This window comes from Amblyraja radiata, chromosome 17, assembly GCF_010909765.2.
Source record: "Amblyraja radiata isolate CabotCenter1 chromosome 17, sAmbRad1.1.pri, whole genome shotgun sequence".
NCBI lineage: Eukaryota > Metazoa > Chordata > Chondrichthyes > Rajiformes > Rajidae > Amblyraja > Amblyraja radiata.
Genome location: NC_045972.1, coordinates 5,445,997 through 5,473,247, shown reverse-complemented (window position 1 = coordinate 5,473,247; position 27,251 = coordinate 5,445,997). Strand labels below are relative to the sequence as shown.

General features: G+C 42.4%; 1 protein-coding gene across 3 annotated transcripts in view; it reads right to left on the bottom strand.

Annotated features, from left to right (window-relative positions):
* Positions 1-27,251, bottom strand: part of zfpm1 (zinc finger protein, FOG family member 1) — a 267,911-nt gene that overhangs the window by 140,646 nt on the left and 100,014 nt on the right. For all 3 annotated transcript variants that reach the window (XM_033035651.1, XM_033035652.1, XM_033035653.1), the window contains exon 3: positions 26,135-26,230. In XM_033035651.1, the coding sequence (XP_032891542.1) occupies positions 26,135-26,230 (96 nt within the window). The remainder of the gene's footprint in view (positions 1-26,134; positions 26,231-27,251) is intronic.

The following is a 27,251-nucleotide window of genomic DNA, read 5'->3' as shown; positions in this document are numbered from 1 at the left end:
ATTGGCTTCTGTAAAGTATCCCAAGTGCGTAGAATAGAACTAGTGTACGGGCGATTGCAGGCTTGCACGGACTAAATGGGCCGAAGGACCCGTCTCCACATGGTATCTCTAAACTGAGGTAAACTAAACTAAACTTTAATTTTGGTTATGCAGCAATTTGCGATATTGAGTTTGGGGTGACCTTGGTTCTGATGCAAAGGAACGATAAGTGACACTGTGCGATAAGTGCTGCCCACTGTGCAACGACTGAGGCACCTCACAGATAAGCACAGCTTTAGACAAATGTTGATCCCTGCAAATCTTGGAAGGTGCTCGACAGCCTGCAATGGGTTGTGAAGTTGACTAGTTAGGTCTCTCGAGTCCCTTTAAATGGACAGAGATGTCGTGCAAAGTTCTCCTAGTTGCACTTTAAATGTTTATCAAACCTTGCAGTGAAAAGCTGTGATTTATGTCGGTAATGGAGGAAGTGTTGTTGGCCACATTACAGATGATGGGGAAACATCAGAAGCATTTGCATACAGAAAGGCCACGAGTCAATGTTCCACTTGGCAGGATTTCACTCAGCGATCATGAGTGAGACCGAGCCTAATTTGTGCACATAAAGTGGGCACTAATGTCAGCAAAGTGTGAGCAGATTTCTCAGCCACAAATGTCTATCTGCAGACCATTCTCAATGAAATTTCTAATCACTGCTGGTGCATTTAGAGCCAAAAAGGGATGGATAACTTGTAGGAAAGTTAAAAACAATGGCCACAACACTTTGTCAAACATATGACTGCAACATCCTTTACTAAAATTCCACACGCCAGGCATTATCATCTTGACCCAGTGATCAAGTGAGCAAACTCTATCGATTTCCTTTCAGAAGGTTCAGCCTATTCCTTTCCCAAGGTATGGAGTACGTATGAAAATAGATCAAATAACTTAACTCTGTATCAAAGTGAGATGAAGATGTTCTCCAAAGTAGAATGACTTGTGCACTACAATGTGTTCAATTCCAGCGTACTTTATATATAATCTCTGCGTTACAAATAGATTCCAGACTCCATATTTATCAAGACTTGCACTTTGCATCTTTACTAAGGTTCTCTTAATTGAGAGTGCTGCCAAATATAGAATTAAAAAACGAATCTTTGTCGCAACATATCAGTACGTTTCGCATAGATTAGGATGCAGCCCGAGATCCTATCTATGAGAAATGACACAGGTATCATCTATTCGACACATAGATTTTTTAAATGGGAAATAAAAAATATTAATGAATATTGGAACTAGTTAAGTGCCTGTCCCACTTTCACAACCTAATTCACGACCTCTGCCGAGTTTGCCCTTGACTCATACTCGCAGCATGGTCGTCATGAGGTCGTAGGTAGGGCGTAGCAGGCCATAATGCTAGTCGTAGGTACTCGTGGCATCAAGTAGGTCGGGGCGTTTTTCTAGCCTGATGATAAATGTCTACGAGTAAAAAAGGTTATGAATTAGGTCGTGAAAGTGGGACAGGCCCATAAGACTGTGTTGGCCCGGAATTCTATTGCATGAGACTCCTTTTATTAGAAGCATGCAATTGAAAAATCAATCTTTATCTCTCCTGCCATGCACCCTCACCCAAAGTCCTTATTGAAACTTGATAAAACCATTTCAGGATTGCTTTATACCACACAGAAATTCAAACAGCGACTTTTGGGCACGAGACCTAAACATGGTTTCTATGCCATTAACCTTGCCCACAGCACCTCTGTACATGCTTGGATAGAGTGGATGTGGAGAGGATGGTTCCACTCGTGGGAGAGTCTAGGACTGTCTAGGACTAGAGGTCACAGCCTCAGAGTTAAAGGACGTTCTTTTAGGAAGGAGATGAGGAGGAATTTATTTAGTCAGAGGGTGGTGAATTTTGGAATTATTTGCCACAGAAGGCTGTGGAGGCAAAGTCAGTGGATATATTTATGCCAGAGAGAGATGGATTCTTCATTAGTACGGGTGTCAGAGGTTATGGGGAAAAAGGCAGGAGAATGGGGTTAGGAGTGAGAGATAGATCAGTCATAATTGAATGGAGTAGACTTGATGGGCCAAATGACCTAATCCTGCTCCTACCTCTTATGATCATGTGATTCAAATTCTTCTCCTCCCCCCTCTAATCACTGAGCTCCTTCCTGCATTCATCTTCCTAATGCACACACCCATGCTGTAGGTGTCCTGCTACCCTCTCCCACTGCTAACCGCTCCACCATCATCTCCAACCCAAATCACAGTGCAGGCCCCATTGAATCGATGGCCTTTGGTCACAGCCACCCAGCATGGTGTTTGTTGGGCAGCACATTTTTCCTTCATAAAAATCAAACAAAGTAAAAATCAATTAAGTCCCAGGATTTGGACGAAACTTAAATTTGTAGCAAGGGTAAATAATTAAAAAGGATTCTGGCACTCTATCGCATTGTACATATCAGAAAGAGATTAAATGGTGAGAATGAGCATTGTTGATGGTTCCAGGGACAAGATTGCTTGTACATAAGTTACTCAAGGCCGACATGCAAGATCAGCTAACGATTAGCAGGGCAAATTGTATATTAGCCTTTATCCCAGGAGAATTTGAATACAGGAATATAGTCATCTTGTTGTATATCTATAAGGTCTCGCTGAGTCTAAACCTTGTATAGATTTGTTTTCCCTACTCAAGAAATCAACTCCAGAGGGAGTGTAGTGAAATTCCCTGGACTGGTTACTGACTGGTAAGAGGCCAGATTGAGAAGGATGGGACTGTATTCTGGGAGAATGGCTCTGTTTGAAGCACACAGAATATACGCAAATGACTTAACATCGACACAAAATGCTGGAGTAACTCAGCGGGACAGGCAGCATCTCTGTAGGGAAGGAATGTGTGACGTTTTGGGTCGGGACACTTCCACAGACTCTGAAGAAGGGTCTCGACCCGAAACGTCACCATTCCTTCTCTCCACAGATGCTGCCTCCACCGCTGAGTTACTCCAGCATTTCATGTCTCTCTTCAGTGTAAACCAGCATCATTTGCAGTTTCTTCCTACTCAAATGACTTAACAGGCTTGATGAAGGAACAATCTTTCCTCTGCTGGCAAGTCCAGGGCCATTGGGCTGTTGAGGCGGAATGGTACTATTCGGCGCTGCCGTTTGGGCGCCTCCGTTTTGGGGGTTTTAGGGTTAGGGTTAGGGTTAGGGTACCACAGCGATGGGCCAGTGGAAACCAATTTCCAAACTTGTTAACATAAAGCTGATCTCACTTGCAATATCCTTGGCATAGGAACTTCTTGCAGAGGGTGATGAATCTCTGGAATTCACTATCCTGGAGTATTGTGAAGGATGGAACATTTTTATTTATCTGGAGGTATTTACAGAGGTTAGGGTTAGGGTTCTGATGAGTACAGATATTATAAACGGAGGCGCCGAAACAGCGGCGACGAAACAGCAGCGCCGAAACGGCAGCGCCGAAAAGTACCCGACCCTGTTGAGGATCCAGGTGAAGAGATATTCCATCATACAGAGGGTAATGAACATTTGAAATGCTTTGCCTTTGGAATCCTTGAATTGCTGTGGACACCAAATCACTGTGTTGATTCAAAACAACACAGTGGCATAGACGGTCGAGTTGCGGCTCTACAGAACCAGACTCCCAGATTCAATCCAGGCTTTGGGTGCTGTCGGTGTGGATTTTGCATTTTCTCCCTGCGTGTTTCCTTTGGGTGCTCCAGTTTCACCCCTCATCCCTAAGACATGCGGGTTTGTAGGTTAACTGGTCTCTGTAAATTGCCCCTTGTGTGGGTGGAATGGATGCGAAAGTAGGATAACATAGAACTGGTGAACGGGTGCTCAATGGCCGGCGTGGTCTCAGTGTGCTGAAGGGCTTCTTTCCACAAGTTTATCTGAAACCCAACTTAAAACACAGATAGATTTGTGGACATTAAGGGAATCAAGGAATATGTGGGTAGTGCTGTACGAGGGGTTGAAATAGAATTTCAGCCTTGATCTTAGCAGAACAAGCTTGAAGGGCTGTATAGTCTACTCTTGTATATATTTCACATTTTCTTATGCCCCTGCCCATCACTCAAAAGGATGTGCTTAAATGTCTCAAGTACATTCTGCCTTGGTACTGAAAGTTTGCTACATCCTTTTCTATTTCTGACGAGTAGGATGATTAATTAAAAACTTTAATTCAGATTTTCATATGCTGTTTTTAATGCAGATTTAGATACCTACTTCAAATTCAAAAATACCAAAATTAATATTATGATAACCTCTATAATATTAATGCCATAAAATAATTCAATTCTCTTTCATTGCAATAATTATGAGGCATAAAATATGCAATACGAAAAAGAAATCCGCACATTTAAAACATTCAACTTGAAGTACAAAGTAACGTGGTGCATCGAGATTACGGCCAACAGATTGTTTTTTTTAGAAGCTTATATTAATGAAAACTGAAAGATAGAGCTGCAAGAGAGGAGCTTCTAATTTCTGCACATGGACTCTTACTTAAACCCCCACTCTCGATGAAAACATCCGTGAAATGAAAAGGAATTACTTCACTGATTTCTGCCCCACACAAACCATGCATCTGGCAATGTATAAACGCAAAACATGTGAATAATCTAAATAATTTATCCCTCCTGCTGCATCAGAACAACAAGTACTACCACAGACTGCAGTGTTCTCCGTGATTAGAGACCTTGGGCTGCAATTGGAAAAAAAAAAGTTCAGACAGAGCTTTATGGGAAAAAGAAGGGAGTGCTAAAGATAAAATGAAAAATAAATAAATCTCAACTTTTCTATAACATTTCTTCAGAGATTAATAAAGAGAATATTGGATAGAAGGAATGGGTGATATTTCGGGTTGAGACCCTTCTACAGAAAGGATCTCTCTAAGAGACCCTTCATCACTGGAGAGAAGGAATGGGTGACGTTTCTTCAGACTAGTCTGAAGAAGGGTCTCAACCTGAAACATCACCCATCCTTCCCCCCAGAGATGCTGCTTGTCCCTCTGAGTTACTCCAGCATTTAGTGTCTATCTTTGGTGTAAACCATCATATGCAGTTCATTCCTACACACTAAAGAGAATATTAATTGATATTGAAAGCACCCAAACGTTTATCTAAAATACAAATTTAAATTAAGCTAATTGTAATGGGAAACAACCTTCACAAGCTAATTAGAAATGTACTTGTTTGCTCCTACAACTCATACAAAATGTGAACTAAATATTAGCAAGTGTGAACAACTATTGCCACACTTTTTAAAAAAACAAGCTGATCAAAGTCCACTAACTATGCCTGCTAAGATAGTGGCATGGTTCGGTCACAATTACCATGGCATTCCCTAATAAATAACACTCCATCGAACTGGAACTCATTCCACCTCTAACCTCTTTCCAGATCGAGTTGATAAGATTATCATAAGATAAGATTGGAGCCCGTGGTCGACGGAGCCTGTGTCGACGGAGCCTGCCGCTGAGGCCTGGGTCGGCGCCATGGAGGGGTCCGGAGACAACCTGGTGGCAATAGTGGAGAGGTCGGTGCGGCGGTCGATGATGGTGCCAACCGACGGACGAGGACGGACAGGTGGATGTGAGGACGCCGCTGCCGGGGGAAGGTACAAAGGAGGAGCCGGCGTGGGGGGGACCGCCGTGCGGGTGGGAGAGGAGAACAAAGGGGGACCTGATGCTTTATAAGCACCCTTTATGTGGCGACTATTTGTATACCTTGGGTATGCAGGCAAAGAATTCCACTGTGACTTGTCACATGTGACAATAATGTATCCATTCATAAAGATTAGAATTTCCTGAGTTTACCTTCAAAATTTGTACCCTGCAGATAATGCATTAAAATAATTATACTATTGCAGCTGTATTTATCAAGAGTTTTGTTTTAAATGGTTGGAAAAGGATATAAAATAATCTGTATGCAAGTTCTATTAGAGCAAATGATGGGCAGAAAAATTATTTGTACAATAATGTACAGCAATGGTTAAATATTTGCCTGCTTGGTTTGGAGTTAACCATATGATATTAAATATGAGTTTAAAAAAAATTTCATGGCTTACATATTTCACAACCCAATTTAAAAATTGACAGATTAATGTTTGAGAAAAGAGCAAAAGCAGATACTAGCTCAGCAATGAAGATTCTCAATGTATGCAATTTCAAACCAAGTAGTTGGGGATTCACTTTTATAATAATTATCGAGGTCCTAGTAGATGTGTGATTATGGATTAAAAACAAATGCATTTTTTTTTTAAACAAATCTTTTTATCTCAACTATGCTCAGTCAACACCTTAATACTTAGAGGAAATACATTTCACTTTATCCATCTCAGAATGCCTCAAACCACTACATAATCTGTGGATTACTTTCGATATGCAATGACTGTTATTATGCAAAGAAATATTGCAACTAATTTTGCATATGAAATAAAGCATGCATGGTTGAGTATCATTAGGTCATCGGCATGTTAGTTCAGAGAGAAATCTAGGCAGCCATTATGTATGTAAATATGTACAGAAAATTAACTGTACTGTTCAACGAACTTCGTACACTACACCACGCTTAAAATATTTAGTCTTAGTTCTGAGCAGGGATAACATGATGCAAAGTTATCACAGTTTGATGAGTTTTTCGATTATTTTACCAGAAAACAGCAGCATTAACAGTAGGTACACAAAAATGCTGGAGAAACTCAGCTGGTGCAGCAGCATCTATGGAGCGAAGGGAAAAGGGCAACGTTTCGGCCCGAAACTTTGCCTATTTCCTTCGCTCCATAGATGCTGCTGCACCCGCTGAGTTTCTCCAGCATTTTTGTGTACCTTCGATTTTCCAGCATCTGCAGTTCCTTCTTAAGCATTACCAGTAACTTGTGAAATAAAGTTAACCGATACACACATTCCCTATTCCAGAGACTTAATAGATAAAATCATCCTTCAATAAATACATTTTAATTCAGGGTATTTTCATACCGACAGCCAGAAAATAAGTTCAAGGAGTCAAAGTACCTTTTTCATCGGAGTAATTACTGCTTGTGAGAGTATGAGAGTATTTTCCATCAGTTTCATTGATGGAAAAGATCTGCTGGGGAAAGACCCAAGATTTACCTCTAACCCTTAGTATTTTTTAACCAGGGATCACCTTCACATTCCCCCTGTCTCCTTGCCACTGTTCTCACCAACATATGAATCAGAAGTTCAAAATGGCTGCTAATACCAAATGCAGAGGTGATTGGCTAGAAGGGTTACAGGGTTGTCCATGTGGAGATACTACATTTGTTTAAGCAGTAGTTAATGCTAATTGTTAACAGATAGGACAGGTTTGGAGGGATATGGGCCAAACGCGGGCAGGTGGGACTGGTGTAGCTGGGACATGTTGGCCAGTCTGGGCAAGTAGGGCCAAAGGGTTAGTTTCCATGCTGTATAACTGACTATGACTCTGGTAAAAGCTAGCAGAAGACTATACTCATAATTACCAAGAATTTTGGTGGAAAAAAATTGGAAGCTATTTCTGCAGGCATTCTGCATCAGTAATCAGGGGGACATAGATTTATGAAAAGTGAGGATTTAAGAAAAGGGAGGAGGCAAAAATGCTTAATGAGATACAATGATCCAAAATGCATTGCCTGAATGAGTGAAGGGAGGCACAAGAGTATCTTTTAAAGAGCAATTGGATATACATTCGAATAGGAAATTATTATTGGGCTATTGGGAGTGAGAGAAGCAATGCAGCAGTTAAATAAGAATTTTATTGAACTGGCAGAGTCACAACAGACCGCTCAGCCTCCTTATATTATAGTTCTGTGACTAATTTTGTTTCGGGCTGTACATGTCAATCTACAAATAGGGCAATTGGTTGACTCAAAACAATTCACTTGTATTCCTACTGATTATATATTAATCTACAATCCTCACATTTTAATACAACAAGCAATAGATGAATTAGAGGATATATCCTCAACAAAATCGCAGAAGTATTTATGATTAGCAGGTGGGACTAGTGTAGATGGGGCATGTTGGTTGGCGTGGGCCAGCTGTGTTGAAGGACCCGTTTCCACGCTGTATCACTATGATTTTGGGTTACAAATTAAAATTATTTATTGTATTTTTGTTATACTTGTGCACTTTAATAACAGTCAGCACCAGATTAAGATTTAAATTATGAAATAAACTAAATTTAAGACTAGTAAATAACCTGTTGCTAAATCGAGTGAAATTAACCTTAACCAATGTGTTTTAGAAAAGTAATGATTGCATTTCCAAGATTATCTTATTGCTTTCTGTGGATGATTTTCAAGTCTTCCTCTGCAAAACATACAAAGAGATTAAAGTTTCTAATATAGATCGTGGCCTGCAAAAAAACCCAGCTATAAAATAACTTTATTTGATAGAGCAAGTGAAATTACTGCTGTTTAATCAGAGGTTGAAGCCCAGCTGGACTTGACAAAAATAGCTGATTAAAAACTTTACAAATGCAATTAATGGACAATCTTCCGAACAAATAGGCAGCAGAGTTAGTGTACAAGAGAGCTACTTTCTTTGACAGTGATGTAAACTTAGAGCACTGAGTTATATTTCTAGTACATACTGTTTCCTAATCAGTGAACAGCATGGCACTGTGCATGCATATTTAAAGAACCCCATTCTTAGCTGTCTGAATCCCAATTAACTTTTTCATATTAACAGCCATTTATAATACCACTTAGCCATTTAGAGAAGGCAGCTTGTACAATGGGTTGAATCCCAGTTATCCAACAAGAACGTACAGCTGTCTTGCTTCTTTGCATGGTGCACATTTTTCAATCAGTGCTCCATTATCACTGAGCTATCCACTCGTTAGACAATTCTGGAGCTTTCTTTCAAGGTAGAACAATCCAAGCATGAATCATATCATATCAGTCTGATCTATTCAAGATAATTTGTTTTTGTGAATCAATGCAAAGAATATGCAGTTTTTATGAATAATGCAGATGAATCCTTCATTCTGATAATGTAATACCTGAACTGTTCAAATGACCCCACCTTTAATTTTTAAGCACAGATTTGTATCCGACCATTTTCTCTGGTCTTTAATTTAGTTTTGGTAAATTATTTTTTTTCAAAGATTAATGTTGCAGAGAAGAAAGAATGTTGCCTCTTTCAATATAATCTCGTCTTTGCTATTGCTGTTACTATCCATTTTTATCCAGACAATGAATCCGAGAAACAAAAGTTTAAAAGGCTCCTCGTAAATATGGATTATTGAATAATCATTAGAAAATGTACCAATAACTGGTTTGTGAAAAAATCTAACAAAGGTACACTTCCTTTTGTTACTGCTATCAAGAACTCAAATGCTAAGGTGTTCACAGTGAAAATAAATATACTTGGGTGTAATCCACTGACAGAATGGGGAGACAGTTCTCTTCCCCCAGCTGTAACTGGAATATTTCATGCTTTTATTAAAAGTTTCACACGCATCCAGGTATACAGTTTTGGTCATTTAGAAATTTAAGCAAGATTGTTTGTCTCCTTTTCAATTGCTAATTGGCTTGCTACAAAGGTTACTTAATTGACAGAACAATTATTCTGACAAAAATAACAGCTAAATGAACAGTTCTGCTGGAGTAAATTGCAACAAGAATAAGGTTCATTATCCCTCATTGATGATTCTTCTAACTGCTACATAAACTGCTACATAAACAAAGATAAACATCATCACATTTTACTCGAATTGAATTTAAACTATTTTTCAGATTATTTTTTTGTTACTTTCATCTGCCTGTGTGCAAATACTCAACTGGCAAGTGTGTTTACCACACAAATAATTATTATTTTTAAACATAAATGTAAGATAGTTATTTGTAAGTAAATTGCTTTTTTTTTTCGCGGATAGAAAACAGCAATGGATGTACAACCTAAAAAAAATTGCCACAAAGAAACATTGACATAGAAGATAATCACATGATACAAGTATATCAAATTCTTTTCTGATAAGAATTACTTTGTTCTAAGACAGTTTTCCCCATACAGGCCAAAAGATCAGCCTCAACTGTCCAAGATACAAGATGGTCCTGAAGGCCGCTTCAGTTCTCTCACGGTGCTGATTATACTTATCAGTTTTTTACATATCAAAGTTCTGAAAATATTGAACCCTCTGGCATACAAGGTTATTTTGAAGATTAAAAGGAATACTTCAACTCAGTTTGCATAACTAAGCTCATATTTTCATGGATGTATACAGAGACTGGATTATTCACCCAGTCTCAATCATACTTTAACTTTTGTGGTGCATTGCTTCAGGGATTCGGTGTTCTGCTCAGACAACGGAGCAGACTCAACATAAATCGTGATGTGCAGTTTAAGAGTTTATTGTCATGAGTACCGAGGTACGGTGAAAAGCTTTTGTGGGACCATGGTAAGTTAAGGGCCTCTCCCACTTAGGCTATTTTTTGGCGATTGTCATAGTCGTAGCAGGTCGCCGAAAACCGGTGACTGGACCTCCATTCGACATAAAATTTGAAATAGAATCATTACTTTAACAACAAAAAACAAAACAAAGTCAGCACTGGCGACAACCTACGTTAACCTGGCGACAACTATGACAGCACCTACGTCAGGAGAAGTCAAGCTACGCTCTTTGGCGTCAAACCCACTGTCGCCGAAAATTATTCAACGTGTTGAAAATTCAGCGGAACCAGAAAGACGCTGCGACTCTTTGGGCGAATGAGGAGACTACTCACGACCATACAGGCGACACCCCGGCGACCATGTGGCCTAGTTGCCTAAAAAATAGCCAAGTGGGACAGGCCCTTAAGTTGCACGTGGGACTGGAAAAAAAACACTTTATTTGGCTGTTTGGAAAGCTTTGATAAACGGATAGATAGAAAGTAGAACCACCTCCATTTCAGATCAGAATACTGATGCTTTGCTGCAAGAACATCCACTTCAAGGCTGCAAAGACTCCGGACTTTTTAATGTCTGCAGTGGCATAATGTCTACTTCTGTACATTGCGAGGATTACAGAATATTAATATTTCAAATTAGACCTATTTCTGTTAGTGTATCACCAATGGTCTTTTGCTCTATAAAGTGGAGACAAAAGATCTTTATTTGCTTCCATATTTATCTCTGCCTTTTCTTACATCGCTGGATGACTTGGCTCTCCATTCTGACCACGAATGAATCCAATTGATTTCTTGTTGCAAACATACAATCCGAACCTTGGCATTTATCTCCCTCTACACTCATCTACTGCCAAATACCTCAATCCACCAGCTCAATTCCACCTTTGGAATTTCCACCGCAAACCCTTTGATTTTAGCAGGATATACAGCTCTTTTTTTAAAAGATTCCCCTTAACCACAATTCATAGAACATAGACCAGTACAACACGGGGACAGGCTCTTCGGCCCACAATGTCCGTGCCAAACATGATGCCAAGTTAAACTAACCTTCTCTACCTCCATGTGATCAATATCCTTTCATTAACTGCATATCCATGCAGCTATTCAAAAGCCTCTTATATACCACTATCATCTCTATCTCTGCCAACAGACATGGGAGAGTGTTCTGGGCACCCACCATTCTCTGTGTAAAAAAAAAGTCTCTTGCACATCTCCTTCATACTTTGCCCATTACCAGGGCCAGATTTACGTATAAGCTAGACAAGTTTAAGCTTAGGGCCTCGAGGTCTAGGGGGGCCTCGCAGAGCCGGATTTACCACTAGGCTACATAGGCTAAAGCCTAGGGCCTCGAAATCTAGGGGGCCTCCGGCCAAGGCAGGACACCTACCGTTCAACTCTGGGCGGGCCCCCCTCTCTATCTCTCTCCATCTCCCCCCCGCTATCCGTGTCCGGGTCTCTGCTTGCTCCTCATCCGCCGGCACGGCAGGCCGCCTTGCACATGCGCATTGCTGCAGCCTGCATGTCCTCCCCCTGCACATGCGCACAACCACAGCCAGCACATCATCGGCCGCCCTGCGCATGCGCACTGCAACGGCAACTGGTCAGCGCTGGGCACTTTCTCCCTCGCTTTGAATTGTGGGAGATTTGGCCGCCATGGCTGTCCGGTCGCTGCTCGCCGCCAGCGCTGAAAACCAACGCGGAGGGGGCCTCACAAGTGGAACAGCTTAGGGCCTCTCTTCATCTAAATCCGACCCTGCCCCTTACAAAATAAGGCTAGGCCCTCTAGTCTTTGATATTTGGCTTCACAGTCTTTCAGAATCGGATATGCAAGTTTTTGCTGAATTTGGTTCTTGGTGTTTTGGATACAATGCATGCTGGGATCCAAATTGAGGCTGCCGAACCTCGTGCCCGATTATGATCTTTACAGCCAACCAGAGGACTTTCACCCATTAGGGCGAGCTGGATTCAAGCTGTTAACACCTTATCCTATCTTCAAAAGTGATAAAGAGTGCAGGTAATAACCTATGACATGGCGCACAACTGCGCATTGAATCGTGAACTTCAGGTCCATTACAGAGGATGTCGTGTTTTTAAAGATGACAGTGAACATTTGCACCAAGATATATATTGGCTGATCTGTACTAGAACCAGTGAAATACTAACACCCCAAGGCCACTGATACTGAATCCCATGATCACCACTGACAAACTTATTTCAGTCATTTTTGTCTTTTCACTTTGATTAAAGAGGCGAAAAGAGCCAAAAGCTTACAAAGCAGAACTAGGATGCAATTAAGTTATGTTGAATCGAGGAGAAATAAAAGGTATAATGCAGTAAACATAAATTTGAACTACTCGAAAAGATAACAGTTCCTGGATTTAATCCAAAATGAGGAAAATAAACATTAAGACAAGAAGAAAAAAAGATTCTGAGTAAATAAGCTGTGAACAATGGAGGAGCAATCTAGGCAGCATGACATCTGTATGAATGCTATTCTTTACCAAGTGTAAGGTGCATCTAGATTTGGGAATGAGGCAATCGGTAATTTTGTTTGGGGACCTCTACACCTTTCACAGCCATAAAATGTACCGCAGCTCATCACTGGCAACAAGCTACATTTGTAACATGCAAAATTGGACATCCAATTTGTGTAGAAAGGAACTGCAGATACTGGTTTCAACCGAAGATAGACACAAAATGCTGAAGTAACTCAGCAGGACGGGCAGCATCTTCTGAAGGAGGGTCTCAACCCAAAGCGTCACCCATTCCTATCTCTCCAAAGATGCTGCCTGTCCCGCAGCGTTACTCCAGCTTTTTGTGTCTATATCCAATTTGCGTAATCACCAATGTTATAATAACCAATAATCTGTGTTATTGCTGGTGGTTGAGGGATAATAAATGAACAGAACACTATGGCACTTCAAGACAATCATTGCCCACAGAAAGACAAACTTATACTATTCAATTGAAGAAAAAAGTTACATAACTAAATTATTTTGGCATAGTTTTCAAGTAGGATATCAATAGTTTGGTTTCTAAGATAAGTCTTCTAATTTTGATAAATGTGGTCAATTGTTTGAAGAGTATATTGGGCCATAGATTATAAAATATAGTACTTGCATAAAGCCACATATTATATAGTTTGAAAATGTATTTATGGCACCAGTCATGTGGTAGAATTACTATCTATATGAAAGAGGTTCAGTTTTTATCCACATTATCCATTGTCCAAATTATATCCGCTAGCAGGCTTGAGATGCATAACTGCAAGGTACAGTAGAATGCAATCTGAGAGTGATATGCTATACAACTGGCACTTTTTCAAAGTTCATTTTTAATCATTAGTTTTCTATTGTCGGCAAAGAGCCAAGTGTATTACAGGGCAGAGGTCCACTTCCTTACCTGCAGTCAATGCACAATTAAATGTTAGGCCACTCTGCATCATTATCAAACTGGTGCACTGCTCAAGTTGAGAGCAGCACAACGAGGGATACAGAAAGAAGAAATGGCAGATCGAAAACAGAAATGGTTCCAGTTCAGGACACGAGTCAGAACATCTACGCGCATTAATCACTTCATGATCTGTCAAAGATCAATCCCTCCAAATCTTTAGCAATCTCTTCAACCTTTTGGGCAACACGCCAGAGACCCGGGTTCTATCCTACAGCGGGTGCTTGTCTGTACGGAGTTTGTACGTTCTCCCCGTGACCTGCGTTGAGTTTTCTCCAACATCTTCGGTTTCCTCCCACTCTCCAAAGACGTACAAGTTCGTAGGTTAATTAGCTTGCTACAAATGTAAAATTGTCCCCAGTGTGTGTAGGATAGTGTTAATGTGTGGGGATCGCTGATTGGTGCGGACTCAATGGGCCAAAGGGCCTGTTTCCGCGCTGAATCTCTACACTAAACTAAACCTAATACTTCCTTTGAGTATTCTATCATCCAGTCTTTGAAACAGGCTTCTTAAGAGAAATTATTTTAAAAGCAGTTTCCCTATGACATGGAAAAGTCAATTTCAGCTCATTGAGTTGACTGCCAGTAATCTGTTCTCCCACAAAGTTTTCCTTATAACCTACATTATGGGGAATGCATTTCGCTTCATTCCCATTAAATCCCCCTGGATGCCACTATTTATCTACACACTAGGTCAGAATCAGAATCAGAATCAGATTTTATACTCCAAGTATGTTTTGCAACATACGAGGAATTTCACTGGCCAGGTCAGTCATACAATAAAAAATAACAGACTCAAAAACACATTTTAACATGAACATCCACCACAGTGACTCCTACACATTCCTCACTGTGAGGGAAGGCGAAATAAAGTTAAAGTCCTTCCTTTTTCTTCTTCCTTGGTTGGGGGCCTCGAGCCCCCCATTGATGGGACGGTCTTGAGTCCCGTAGCCGGTGGCGTTCGGGCCCTCCGCGTCAAGGCGTTCAGCTCCTGCATCGTGGGGTTGTCAGCTCCCCCGCGCTGGGCGATCGAACCTCACATCGGGCTAGTCGAACCTTCTGCGGCGCTGGAGCTCCCGACTAGCCTCTCCCGAGACTGCGAGCCCTTGATGGTAAGTCCGCAGGCCGCGGTGGGTGCGATCCCATGCAAGGGATCCGCTTCGAAGTTAAGTCCGCGCCCCGCGGTGGGGGTCACGACAGTCCGAGGCGGCTTCTAGCTCCAGCGATGGTAGGCCGCAGAGCCCGGAGAATGTGATCCGAAACTTGATCACATCTCCAGGAAGATAGGAACTTGAAAAAAAGTTTCCCCCGATCCCCTCCCCCCTCCCCCCACATAAAACAAACTGAAGAATATTAAAACAAACTTTTAACAAACGCTAAAAATAACAAAAAGATGAAAAAACGAACAGACTGCCGGCGGGGCTGCCATCTCCCCGGCGCCCCTAGTGGGTCAAACTATGTATTTAGGATGTGAGGAAACTGGAATAACCAGAACAATTACAGAAAATATTTGCAAACTTCTCACAGAGTATCAGAGTTCAGCATTGACCCCAAATCACTTATGCATTGAGGCAGATGTTCTGTCAGCTGCCCCGTTGCGCTGCTCATGTTACAGACACTTTATAATCAAACACATGCAAAGAAACGGTACCATCGAGGGTTTATTTACCCTAGAAATACTCGATTTCTGAAAATGTAGAATCCAGTCAAAAATAGCTGATCAGTAAAAGATAGGTAACATCAAAGTGAGGCAAGGATTTGTACTTATAAAAAGTGCAATGGTCTGTAGCAGGTATCACATTTATTCTATGTAGCTTCAGCACAGAAATATTAAAATCCCACCCTGCATAGAAATTGCAGCCACAACATCACGTTTACTGAGTCGATCTCCTTGTATCTCAACGCAACCAATCATCAAGTATACTGTCTATTAATCACTTCAACTTCCAGTTTAAATTGATTCATTTTACCTCCACTTGTTTATCCTCCAAACTCTGCTGGATAGTAACAGCTTAGTATGTAAAATAAATCAGTCCTAATTTTATTTTTTTGTGTAGGAAAGAACTACAGATGCTGGCTTAAATCGAAGATAGACACAAAATGCTGGAGTAACTCAGCGGGACAGGCAGCGTCTCTGGGGAGACGGAATGGGTGACGTCTGAAGAAGGGTCTCGACCCGAAACATCGCCCATTCCTTCTCTCCAGAGATGCTGCCTGTCCCGCATTTTATGTCCTGCCTAATTTTATTTGTGTTTAGGATGACACAGTGGCTCAGCTCCAGGCCTCTGGTGCTGCTTGTGTAAATTTAGCAAGTTCACCTTGTGACTGCATGGTATTTTTCCCTAATGATCTAGTAGTAGTATTCTCCCACATACCTACCTCTTGTTGTAGGCCAGTGGCAAGTAAATTAACGGGGAGGGATGAGAATGAGTCGCAAGGTTGCAGGGAAAATAAGAAAAGGGGGAATGGAACCGATGGGATGTTGTTGGGAGCTGGTGTGAGCTCCATGGCCTCCATGTTTGGTGAATGAGCAAGTGAAAAGTCATCCAGTCCATAGCCTAATGAATGCAATCTGGGAGGCATGTGCAGGAATGAGCTGCTAAACTTAAGATTCGGCAAAATTCAACAAATCAGAATATCTCAGAGCCACAAAGCATGGAAGTAGGACATTTGGACTATTGAATCCAGAACGTCCCTGTGCAAGAGCTATCCAGCTAGTCACATTCCCCATAGCCACCTTACTTTGTACCTTTTACACACTCATCTTGTTCACTACTGTATGCTGTCATTGAATCTGCCACTACTACCACCACTGGTAGTGCTTGCTAGACATTAACTACATCTTCAGACTGAGGAAGGGTCCCAACCCAAAACGTCACCCATCCTTTTTCTCCAGAGATGCTGTCTGAGTTACTCCAGCACTTTGTGCCTATCTTTGGTGTAAGCCAGCACCTGCAGTTCTTTGTTTCTAGACCTTAACTACTTCTTGTGTGATATTTAAACATTTCTGTCACTGATAGTGTTTTTGCCAATCACTTGGTTTTGTGTCCCATGTTCCTCGATGATTCACCCAATTAGGAATGACTTCTCTCTATCCACTCCTTCTTTAGCCTCAATAAAGTTAAATATCTTTTGTTAACTCCTCTGTTCTGTGGAAAAACATCGCAGCGTCTCTGGTTTATCCACATAACTTAGGCCTCACATCCCTGAAAACACTTTCGCAAATTGTTTCAGCACCGTCTCTATTTCCCTTACATCTTTACAAAAGTCCAGCATCCAGAATTAGGCAGAAACCTCCACTAAGTGCTGGAGGAATTCTGCATGCCAGGCAATATCTGAGAGGTGACATGGACAGGTCGGGACTCTTCTTCAGACTAAAAACTCCAGCTCTATCCGAATCGATGTTTTATATTCATCGGAACGGATTTCCTTTTTTACTCTGTACCTCTATTTATGAAACTAAAAATCCAGTTGCTTCTCAGACTAAAACAATCTTTTTCAACCAGTTCCTTATATATTTTCAATAAACTATGTTTTTATAACCAAAATCGATATGTTCTCTCTAGTTTATATCCCTCACCTCATTCTTTCCACCAAAATATAATGTGCCACCTATCTGCCAATCCCCAACACTAAGACTTTGAGGAGATAAGGGGAATTAATCAACCACTGGAATTTTGTCTATGTTAATTGACTGCAGGAGCAGGGCAATGATTCTTCAATGTGTATATTTGCATGAATGTCAGCATTATAAAACAGTAAAGAAAATCAAAAGTGACAAAAATACGACTTTAGGAATTTCTTCTTAAGATTAAAAAATGTACAAACACATTTCTGTCCTGCAAGGTCATTTAAAAATACAGTCAATGGAAAAATGGCTGCTGGTATCTAACGCACGGAAGATACATACCCTTTTTAATTTTTATTCACGTTTAGTCCAGGAAACAAAAATGGCAAAAAAATGAGAGAAAAATGCCTGCAACATTTAGACAACAAAGTGTCCTGGCCATATCCCTCCCATCTCCATGGTTATCCAGTTGACAGCTGCAGACACTGAGACAGCTACCTCAAAAAGCGCCAACTTTTCCTTCCCCGAATCTCTTTTGCTGATAAGCAAACTAGCTGGAATGTGTCTGATAGCCAGTCTATCGTGGAGAGGAGTTTAGAAAAACCCATAATCATCCCACGTATCGTCATCCTGCCATCAGCTTCAGACCACAGAACAATTAATACACACAACAATTGCTGCTCCAATGACAGGCTGTGAGATAGTGATAGTATTCTGCAATACAGTATCTTATTAATAAACACTACTCCTTTCACTGCCACATTTCTTTACGATTGCCTTGGAATTACCACTCAGATTGTTGAGTTTGAACTGGCTGACCAAAATTAACAAAGTTTAATGGAAATTAATGGTAATGAACATACCATACCCCTGAAGAGCATAAGCAGTTTAAGTACACAATATGTACTGAGCAAACATCATCTAGAAAATCATTGACATTTCTTTTAATGTAATGCTTGAAAACATTCTTCTCCTGGCCAACTTGTGAAGCATGTGTTACTTCCCAAGCAACATTAATATGATTGATTGCAATGCTTATCACGATCATAATCTTTAAAAGCAACGGCATGCACAACTTCATCTAGGAACAACATTTGTTCATTTGCATCTGTTGTTTTTTTTAATCCATCTGTTTCTTAACTAATCGGGTTGACGGGAAAAACCTGATAGTTCTGCGATGAACTTTTCCAGCGATCCACAGCAGCTCTGAATGACAAGACAATATTTCTGCATTGATGTAAGACAAAAATGCTGGAGAATCTCAGCGGGTGAGCGTAGGAAATGGACAACATTTCAGGCCAAAACCCTTCTTCAGACTTGATGTTGGGAAGTGACATTTAAGAAGGGAAACAACTGCCTGTTCAGCACTTCCTACTGAACACATCGTAAATTTGTTGCTACATTAGATTGATCATCTGCAATACAAAAGACCTTATTGACGTGCAAACACTCATACACAGCTCAAGCATAAAATGGCTCAGAATGAATTAGTGACCTATTGTGTAACACATCAGGCTTTCTCTTGTGGAAAAGAAAAACTGGGGCACAATGCAGAGCAGGCGTCTAAAATGCGAAGGGACCATATCAAATTATTACCAAAAAGCAACTTAGCTTATGTGTAGGAAAGAACTGCAGATGCTGGTTTAAATCGAAGGTAGACACAAACTGCTGGATTAACTCACCGGGACAGGCAGCATCTCTGGTGAGAAGGAATGGGTGATGTTTCGGGTCAAGAATAAGGTCTCAACCCGAAACGTCACCCATTCCTTCTCTCCAGAGATGTTGCTACTCCTGCTGAGTTACTCCAGCATTTTGTGTCTACCAGCAACTTAGCTTACATTTTCTTAAACTGCAGAGCAAAGTAAGATCCACTTTATTTTAAGAGAATGGAGCGGCTGGGCTTGTTCACTCTGGTGTCTAGAAGTATGAGAGGAGATCTTATTGAAACATAAGATTATTAAGGGTTTGGACACGCTAGAGGCAGGAAACACGTTCCCGATGTTGGGGAAGTCCAGAACCAGGGGCCACTGTTTAAGAATAAGGGGTAAGCCATTTAGAACGGAGATGAGGAAACATTTTTTCACACAGAGAGTTGTGAGTCTGTGGAATTATCTGCTCAGTTCTCTGGATACTTTCAAGTGGGAGCTAGATAGGGCTGAAAGATAGCAGAGTCAGGGGATATGGGGAGAAGGCAGGAACGGGGTACTGATTGGGGATGATCAGCCATGATCATAGTAAATGGCGGTGCTGGCTCGAAGGGCCGAATGGCCTACTCCTGCACCTATTGTCTATTGTCTCTTGTTGATGGTCCAATTATGGACAATCTACAATAAGGAAATATAAAATAAAACAATATAATCTTGAGTGGTTATTGTAGAGATATGGAAGTTAATATAGAGGAGATAGTGACATTCAGTGAAGGGTGATTGTTCCCCAGATATTCTTGTGATCATGGGATCACATATTAACCCTGGAATGCTTTCTCTTTTCAAGCACATTTCTCTCCCAGTAATTAATTTAGTTTTGTTGAGAAACCACACTCCACTGTCTGAAGTAATAGCTACCGTTCCCTCCGAATGTTCCAATATTGCTTGCTCCTCCACCTCCAGTGTGAGGCATTTGACATCAGGCATTACACCTTATCCTTCGCAAAAAAAACCCATTTACAACACCTCTGCTACTCAAATTCAATCTTTCTGGAAAAAAATATATAGCACTGTGTACATTGCTTAATATTTCTCTTGTAGAATTAGAATGGGTGTAAAGTTTTATCCTTTATTTCTACATTTATGCACTTCTGACAACATATGTGTCAAGATTAAAGACCAGAAATTACAACTGCTTGCAATAGAAAAGCATTTAAATTAAATGCAGGGCTGCCAACTCTCATGTTTTCGGCGTGAGACTCACGCCCTGGAGCAATTTCTCACGCCCTCACGCTCACGACCGAGTTCTCACGCTGAGTTCAGTCCCTGCGCAATTTGTCCCTCAGCGCCGCGTGCCAGGGATCTGTGCGGTCCGGGGAAGCGCGTCAGTTGGCGGCTGTGAGTGACGTCGCGCCTCTTCTCTTTCTTGGTTGGATGTGCAGCCGCCGACAACATGAAGCAGCCGGAGATGGAACTAACCAGGTGAATCAGTTGTAAAACCTGGGGGGGGGGAGGTGTTTCGGAATGGCCATGGATTATTAATTAAGTATAAATACGAGGAGTCCTCAGTAGTGTGTTTAGATCTTTTGCAAACTGTTCCCAATATGCAATACACGGGTTTTCGGCCCGTAACCCGAAAAACCGCGGAGAAAGGGGGAGGGGAGGGGGGAAGAGAGGGGGTGAGAGGGACAAGAGAGGGAAGAGAGAGAGGGGGTGGAGAGGGTAGGAGAGAATGGGAGAGAGAGGGGGAAGAGAGAGGGGTGGTAAAAGAGAGAGGGGGAAGAGGGAGAGAAGGGGAAGGAGAGAAACGGGGGAAAGAGAGAGAGATGGGGGGAAAGAGAAAGAGGAGATAGAGACAGGAGAAAGAGAGACGGGAGAGAGAGCCAGGGGGAGAGTGAGGTGGGAGGGAGATATGGGGGAGAGAGAGGGAGAGAGAGGAGGAGAGAGGAGGAAAGAGAGATGAGAGAGAGAGAGAGAGAGAGAGAGAGAGGGGGGGGGGGAGAGAGGTGAGAGGAGAGACAGAGAGAGAGGGGAGAGAGAGAGGGGAGAGTGTGGGGAGAGGGAGGGAGAGAAGAGGGGGAGAGGGAGAAGAAAGAGAGGGGGGAAAGAGAGGGGAGAGGGAGTTAGGGGAAAGAGAGGGGAGAGAGAGGGAGGGGGACGAGAGAGAGGGGGGAGAGTGAGGTGGGACGGGGGAGAGTGAGGTGGGACAGAGAGAGAGGGGGAGAGAAATGGGAGAGAGAGGGGGAGAGAGGAGAGAGGGGAGAGAGAGAGGGGAAAGAGAGATGGAGGGGAGCGAGAGAGAGGGGGGTTGAGAGGAGAGAGAGTGCATCCTGGAGGACAACCAGTGGCTGCTGGAAGTAAGTACCAAGCACTGGGTAGATACGGTGGAAGATAGTGGACTTCAAATGGGGGTGGTTGGTGAAAGCATCCTGCTTGCCTGCTAGATGTTCACTTACTGTAACTGCAGGAAAAATGTTCCCGATGTTGGGGGCGTTGAGAACCATGGGTCACAGTTTAAGAATAAAGGGGGGGGCCAGTTAGGACTGAGATGAGAACAAACTTTCTTCACGCAGAGAGTTGTGAATCTGTGGAATTCTCTGCCACAGAAGGCATTGCAGGCCAATTCACTGGATGTTTTCAAGAGAGAGTTACATTTAATTCTTGGGGCTAACAACATCAAGGGATATGGGGAAAAAACAGGAAAGAGGTACTGATTTTAGATGAATAGCCATGATCATATTGAATGGCAGTGCTGGCTCGAAGGGCGATGGCCTATTCCTGCACCTATTTTCTATGTTTCTATGCTTGAGTATATGGCAATAAAACTGGATCACTTAATTTTGAAGCATTCATGCATGGTGGAGGTATAATGTAGTCATAGAGTGATACAGTGTGAAAACAGGCCCTTGGGTGCAACTTGCCCACACCCACCAACATGTCCCAGCTACGCTACCTGCTTTTGGTCCATACCTCCAAACCTGTCCTATCCATGTAGCAGTCTAACTTTTTCTTAAATGTTGGGATGGTCCCTGCCTCAACTACCTCCTCTGGCAGCTTGTTCCACACACCCATCACCCTTTGTGTGGATAAAGTTACCCCTTAAAATGTTACCTCTTAAAAATACTTCATACAAAAAACATTGAAATCATACTTCTACAGTTTTTAATACATCAAATTTCAAAAAGTTCCTACCCTTGGAGGGGGGACATCCTTCTTCCACACCCTCTCCCCACTCGGTTGCTCCACTCCCTCACCGGGTACCCCCAAGGCCAGTGGTCAGTGATCGCACAGCCTCCCCCCTTTCAAAAACGCTCCAATCCAATTTAAAGCATATATATTGTATTCAAGTGTAAGTTAAAAGACTCGCTGCAGTATGCACCATATGGCACCCCCCTCCCCCCCCCCCCCCCCCCGGTCGCTATGCTCCCTCGGGCTTGGTCTCTCGCAATTTCTCACTCCCAACTCTCACCCAGTGTTGGCAGCCCTGTAAATGTCCGTTTTTAATTTATTTTATAAACTTCTAAAATATATCAAGAGAATGCTTACTGATCTTCTCCTCGCTCCCAAAAGCCAACAATTCCTGTCTCTATACTGTCTCTGGAATGCAAATGTTATCAAAGCGTATAAGTTCAAAGAGTGGCTTGAGAAACTACATCTTTTAAGGTTTAAATAATAAAGCCAAGAATTTTGCTTTACTACCAAGAGAAGTAAAACAGATATATTTCCATTATTTAAATAAAATGTAAATTTCTTTTTTTGGAAAAATTCTGTTCAATTTTGTAGAATTATGGAACCAGAAGATATTTAAAACCAAAATTGTTCAGTGCAACTTCAAATACAGTAAACCCTTGTTTTAGCAGACCCCTTCACAACGGATTCTGGATATGGTGGACAGACCTGTCAATGTGACCCACGGCTCGCACGTCCTTCCTATCGCTTGGAGCCTCTGTTTCAAACGCCACTCCTGACCTGCAAGGTGCACCAGCGAACCCTTTTTCACCACTGCACTGCCTGCTTCATGCTGTTGTTGGTGCGGCTTACCTTGTAGCCCATGGGAATACTGCCTGCTTCAGGCCGCCTCCACTGACAGGACGCACTCGGTTAACATGGGGTTCCCTCCCCTCCCATCAGCTGCCGCTTCGACACGTTGGCCCGATGCTTAGTCAGCTTCCCCCTGCCTCTTCCTCCATCCCCTCCCCCCTCCCGCTCTCCACCTCCTCCTCTTCCATCTCCCATCACTTTGTTCACTCCCCCATCCCCTCTCCACCCCTCCGCTCTCCATCTCCGCCTCCTCCTCCTCCCCCAGAGTCGTTGACATACACCACTTGGGAAGCAGCAGCAGGTGAGAGAGGAGGGAGCCCCATGGTGATCGAGCGCGTCCTGTCAGAGGCAGCGGCCTGATGAAAGAGCTAGCCCCAGTGGCTGCAACCCGAGCCACAACAACAGATCTCTCACCTGGCCCTGCTGTAGCTCAAGAACGGTTCGCTGGTGCAGACCAGCAGCATCGGCGCCTAGTTTTAAAGTGAAGCGACACAAGGTGCTGGAGTTACTCAACAGACTGAATCAGTCTGAAGGGCCCCAACATCACCCATGCATGTTCTCCAGCGATGCTGTCTGATCCCTGCTCAGTTACTCCAGCACTTTGTATCCTTTTCTGTATTAACCAGCATCTGCAGTTCTTCGTGGCAACTGCATACAATGATACCTTACTCACTAATAATGGACAATTGGTATTAACAGGCACCACCCCCCCCTTTAGTTCATTATAACGAGGATTTACTGTTCTTCACAGATTATATCTGAGACTTTACACAGCAAGTAACAGTACAAAGGACCAGAATTCAAAGGTACTTTGCAAAAGGTAGAATCTTAATTATAACAATTTTATATTAATTTCCCAAATAATCCTTGTGAGTATTAACACTCATTTATGAAACTAATTGTTATGAATACTGCATCTATATTAAGTTGTGACTCCTGTCTTTAGTTCAAGTAAGGTCAAGAATCAAAGTAATTTGAATACATCACAGCTTTTTGATTAAATAATGCAGATGTTTGGAGGTGATGCATGAAAACTCATGGCAACATGGTTAAGAGAAAAGCTAATGGCCTGTAAAAAATGCTACCACGATAGCTCAGCAAATTGCAGCTGGGATCAAAATGCTCCAAGGGTAACAAGTCAACATTGCATCAAAAACACAAGGCAGCCAGTGGTTCCAAACAGAATTGGTAAACATAAATAAAGTATCCATTCCTGACCGAGGGGGCTATCCATGCGAAGTTTCAATGTTCTCCACAGCTAGATGGGTTTCCTCCCAATGATGTGCCAGGAGAAGATTCACCAGACTGATTCCTGGGATGTCAGGACTTTCATATGAAGAAAGACTGGATAGGCTCGGCTTGTACTCGCTAGAATTTAGAAGATTGAGGGGGGATCTTAAAGATACTTACAAAATTCTTAAGGGGTTGGACAGGCTAGATGCAGGAAGATTGTTCCCGATGTTGGGGAAGTCCAGAACAAGGGGTCACAGTTTAAGGATAAGGGGGATGTCTTTTAGGACCGAGATGAGAAAAACATTTTTCACACAGAGAGTGGTGAATCTGTGGAATTCTCTGCCACAGAAGGTAGTTGAGGCCAGTTCATTGGCTATATTTAAGAGGGAGTTAGATGTGGCCCTTGTGGCTAAAGGGATCAGGGGGTATGGAGAGAAGGCAGGTACAGGATACTGAGTTGGATGATCAGCCATGATCATATTGAATGGCGATACATATTGAATGGCGAATGGCCTACTCCTGCACCTATTTTCTATGTTTCTATGTAGGAGATTAATTAAAATGTAAATTATCCCTTAATGTAGGTTAGAATATAGTACAGTGCAGCATAGGAACAGGGCCTGCAGCCCACAATGTCTGTGTTGAAAATGTCAAAGTTAACCAATCCCTTCTGCATGCACATGGTCCATATCCCTCCATTTCAATGTGCCTGTTTAGAAACCTCTTAAATGCCACTATTGTATATTTTTCTACACCTTCCTGGCAGTATGTTCAAAGCACCCTCCACTCTCTGTATAAAAAAAACTTGCTCCACAGATCTCCTTTATACTTTCCCCCGCCAGGTTCATGGCAAAAGAATTAAAGGGAATTAGTTGAGCATATGTGAGATAGAACAAGTCGTGGAGCTAAAGGGAAATAGGAAAGCGGTAATGAGATGAAACGGACTGCGACCCTGAGAGATGGCATGGACCCAATAGGCCAAATGGCCAAAGGAGAACACAAAAAGCTGGAGTAACTCAGCGGGTCAGGCAGCATCTCTGGTGAAAAGGAATGGGTGACATATCGGGTCAAGACCCTTCTTCAGACTGAGACTCAGGGGAAAGGGAAACGAGAGATATAAAACAAACAAAAGAAAGAAAGATATGCAAAGAAGTACCAATGATGAAGGAAACAGGCCATTGTTAGCTATGGGCAAGGTGAAAATCAGTTACTGACAATGAGAATCAACGAAGGTAGACAAAAGTGCTGGAGAAACTCAGCGGGTGCAGCAGCATCTATGGAGCAAAGACAATAGGCAACGTTTCGGGCCGAAACCCTTCTTCAGTCTGAAGAAGGGTTTCGGTCCGAAACATTGCCTATTTCCTTCGTTCCATAGATGCTGCCTCACCCGCTGAGTTTCTCCAGCACTTCTGTCTACCTTCGATTTTCCAGCATCTGCAGTTCCTTCTTAAACATGAGAATCAACGGGACGGCTTTGAAGCTGGTGTGTTAGGCAGAGAATACAAACTTCAAGAAAACGGAATGCGGCATGGTTATTAGAACAATACATGCATCTACTTCAAGTTGCGATATTTATTGATTACCAGCACAGTTTAATAAATTGATTATTTATAGTCTGGAGAAGATCAGGGAGGAAGTTTACTCATGAAGTGTTTACTATGCATTGTTTCACAAAAAATACAGATATTCATAATTAATCTCCACAATTTTTACATAAACATCATGGAAACATTGACACAAAGTTCCAAAAATGCAAGCGATGGTTCCGAAGCATGGGATGTATATTCAGAATGTGACTTAAATGTACCTGGCATGTGACACATTTCAGGATTCTTCTGCTCATCCGATGGCCACTTTACTTCCAGTTCTTCAGGACTCTTTGGTATATCCTGCAACCATTGGTCTAAAATAGCAAACAGCACCCGTTAATTGCAAATTAAAATAAATCAACTTTCAAGTATGTCATAAAAAATGAACAGATAATTCAAATAAAGCACATGAGTTGAATTGAATAATTTTAGAACGCCAACAGAGAGCCATAACTTAGAACACATACACATTCATATTCATATACTATCTAAAATCGGTACAAATTCGCGTAAAGGCAAAGGCAGTATGCCATAGGACAGTAAAGTACCTCATAGAATAGCCTCATAACAGGAATCTCTAAATCTTAAATCTTTAAAGGAATTAGTTAGAGTACAGAAGGAGCAACTGAGCAGGACAGGCAGCATCTCTGGAGAGAAGGAATGGGTGAAGTTGAGTCTGTAGAAGTTCAAATTCAAGTGTACATTTATTGTCACATGCACCAATTGGTACAGTGAGATTTGAGTTACCATACAGCCACACGAATAAAAAGAACACAATACATGATAGAATTTAACATGAACATTCCCACACAGTGTTTCCCACTGTGAGGGAAGGCAACAAAGTTCAGGCATCTTCCTTCCTCTTCGTTCACCCGCGGTCGGGGCCTCGAGCCCTCCGCAGTCGCCGCTACGGCGGCCCGATGTTCAGGCCCTCTCGCCGGGATGATCGAAACTTTGACGTCGGAACAGAAGAACATTCCCAGTGGCTCGGAGTTCCGAATCGGCCGCTTCCTACCGGCGACCGCGACTCCCGAAGTCCACAGGCTGAGCTGGGCGGCGATTCAACACTGGTGGCCCTCGGCAAAGGGATCCCAGGACTCCGCAATGTTAAAGTCAGCACCGCCCGTGGCTGGAAGCTCCGCAAACAACAGCTCCACGGTGTTAAAGTCGGCAATTCCAGCACTCCGGAGCTCCACGCGGCGACCCCAGTAAGGCATCGCCCGCTCCGCGATGGTACTTCAGTGCTGTGCCGCTGCTGAAGCTGAAGCTCTGGCCGGTCTCCGGCAGGAAAGGCCGCGCCAATCCTGATGGTAGGCCGCGCGGAGAAGGGGGCGA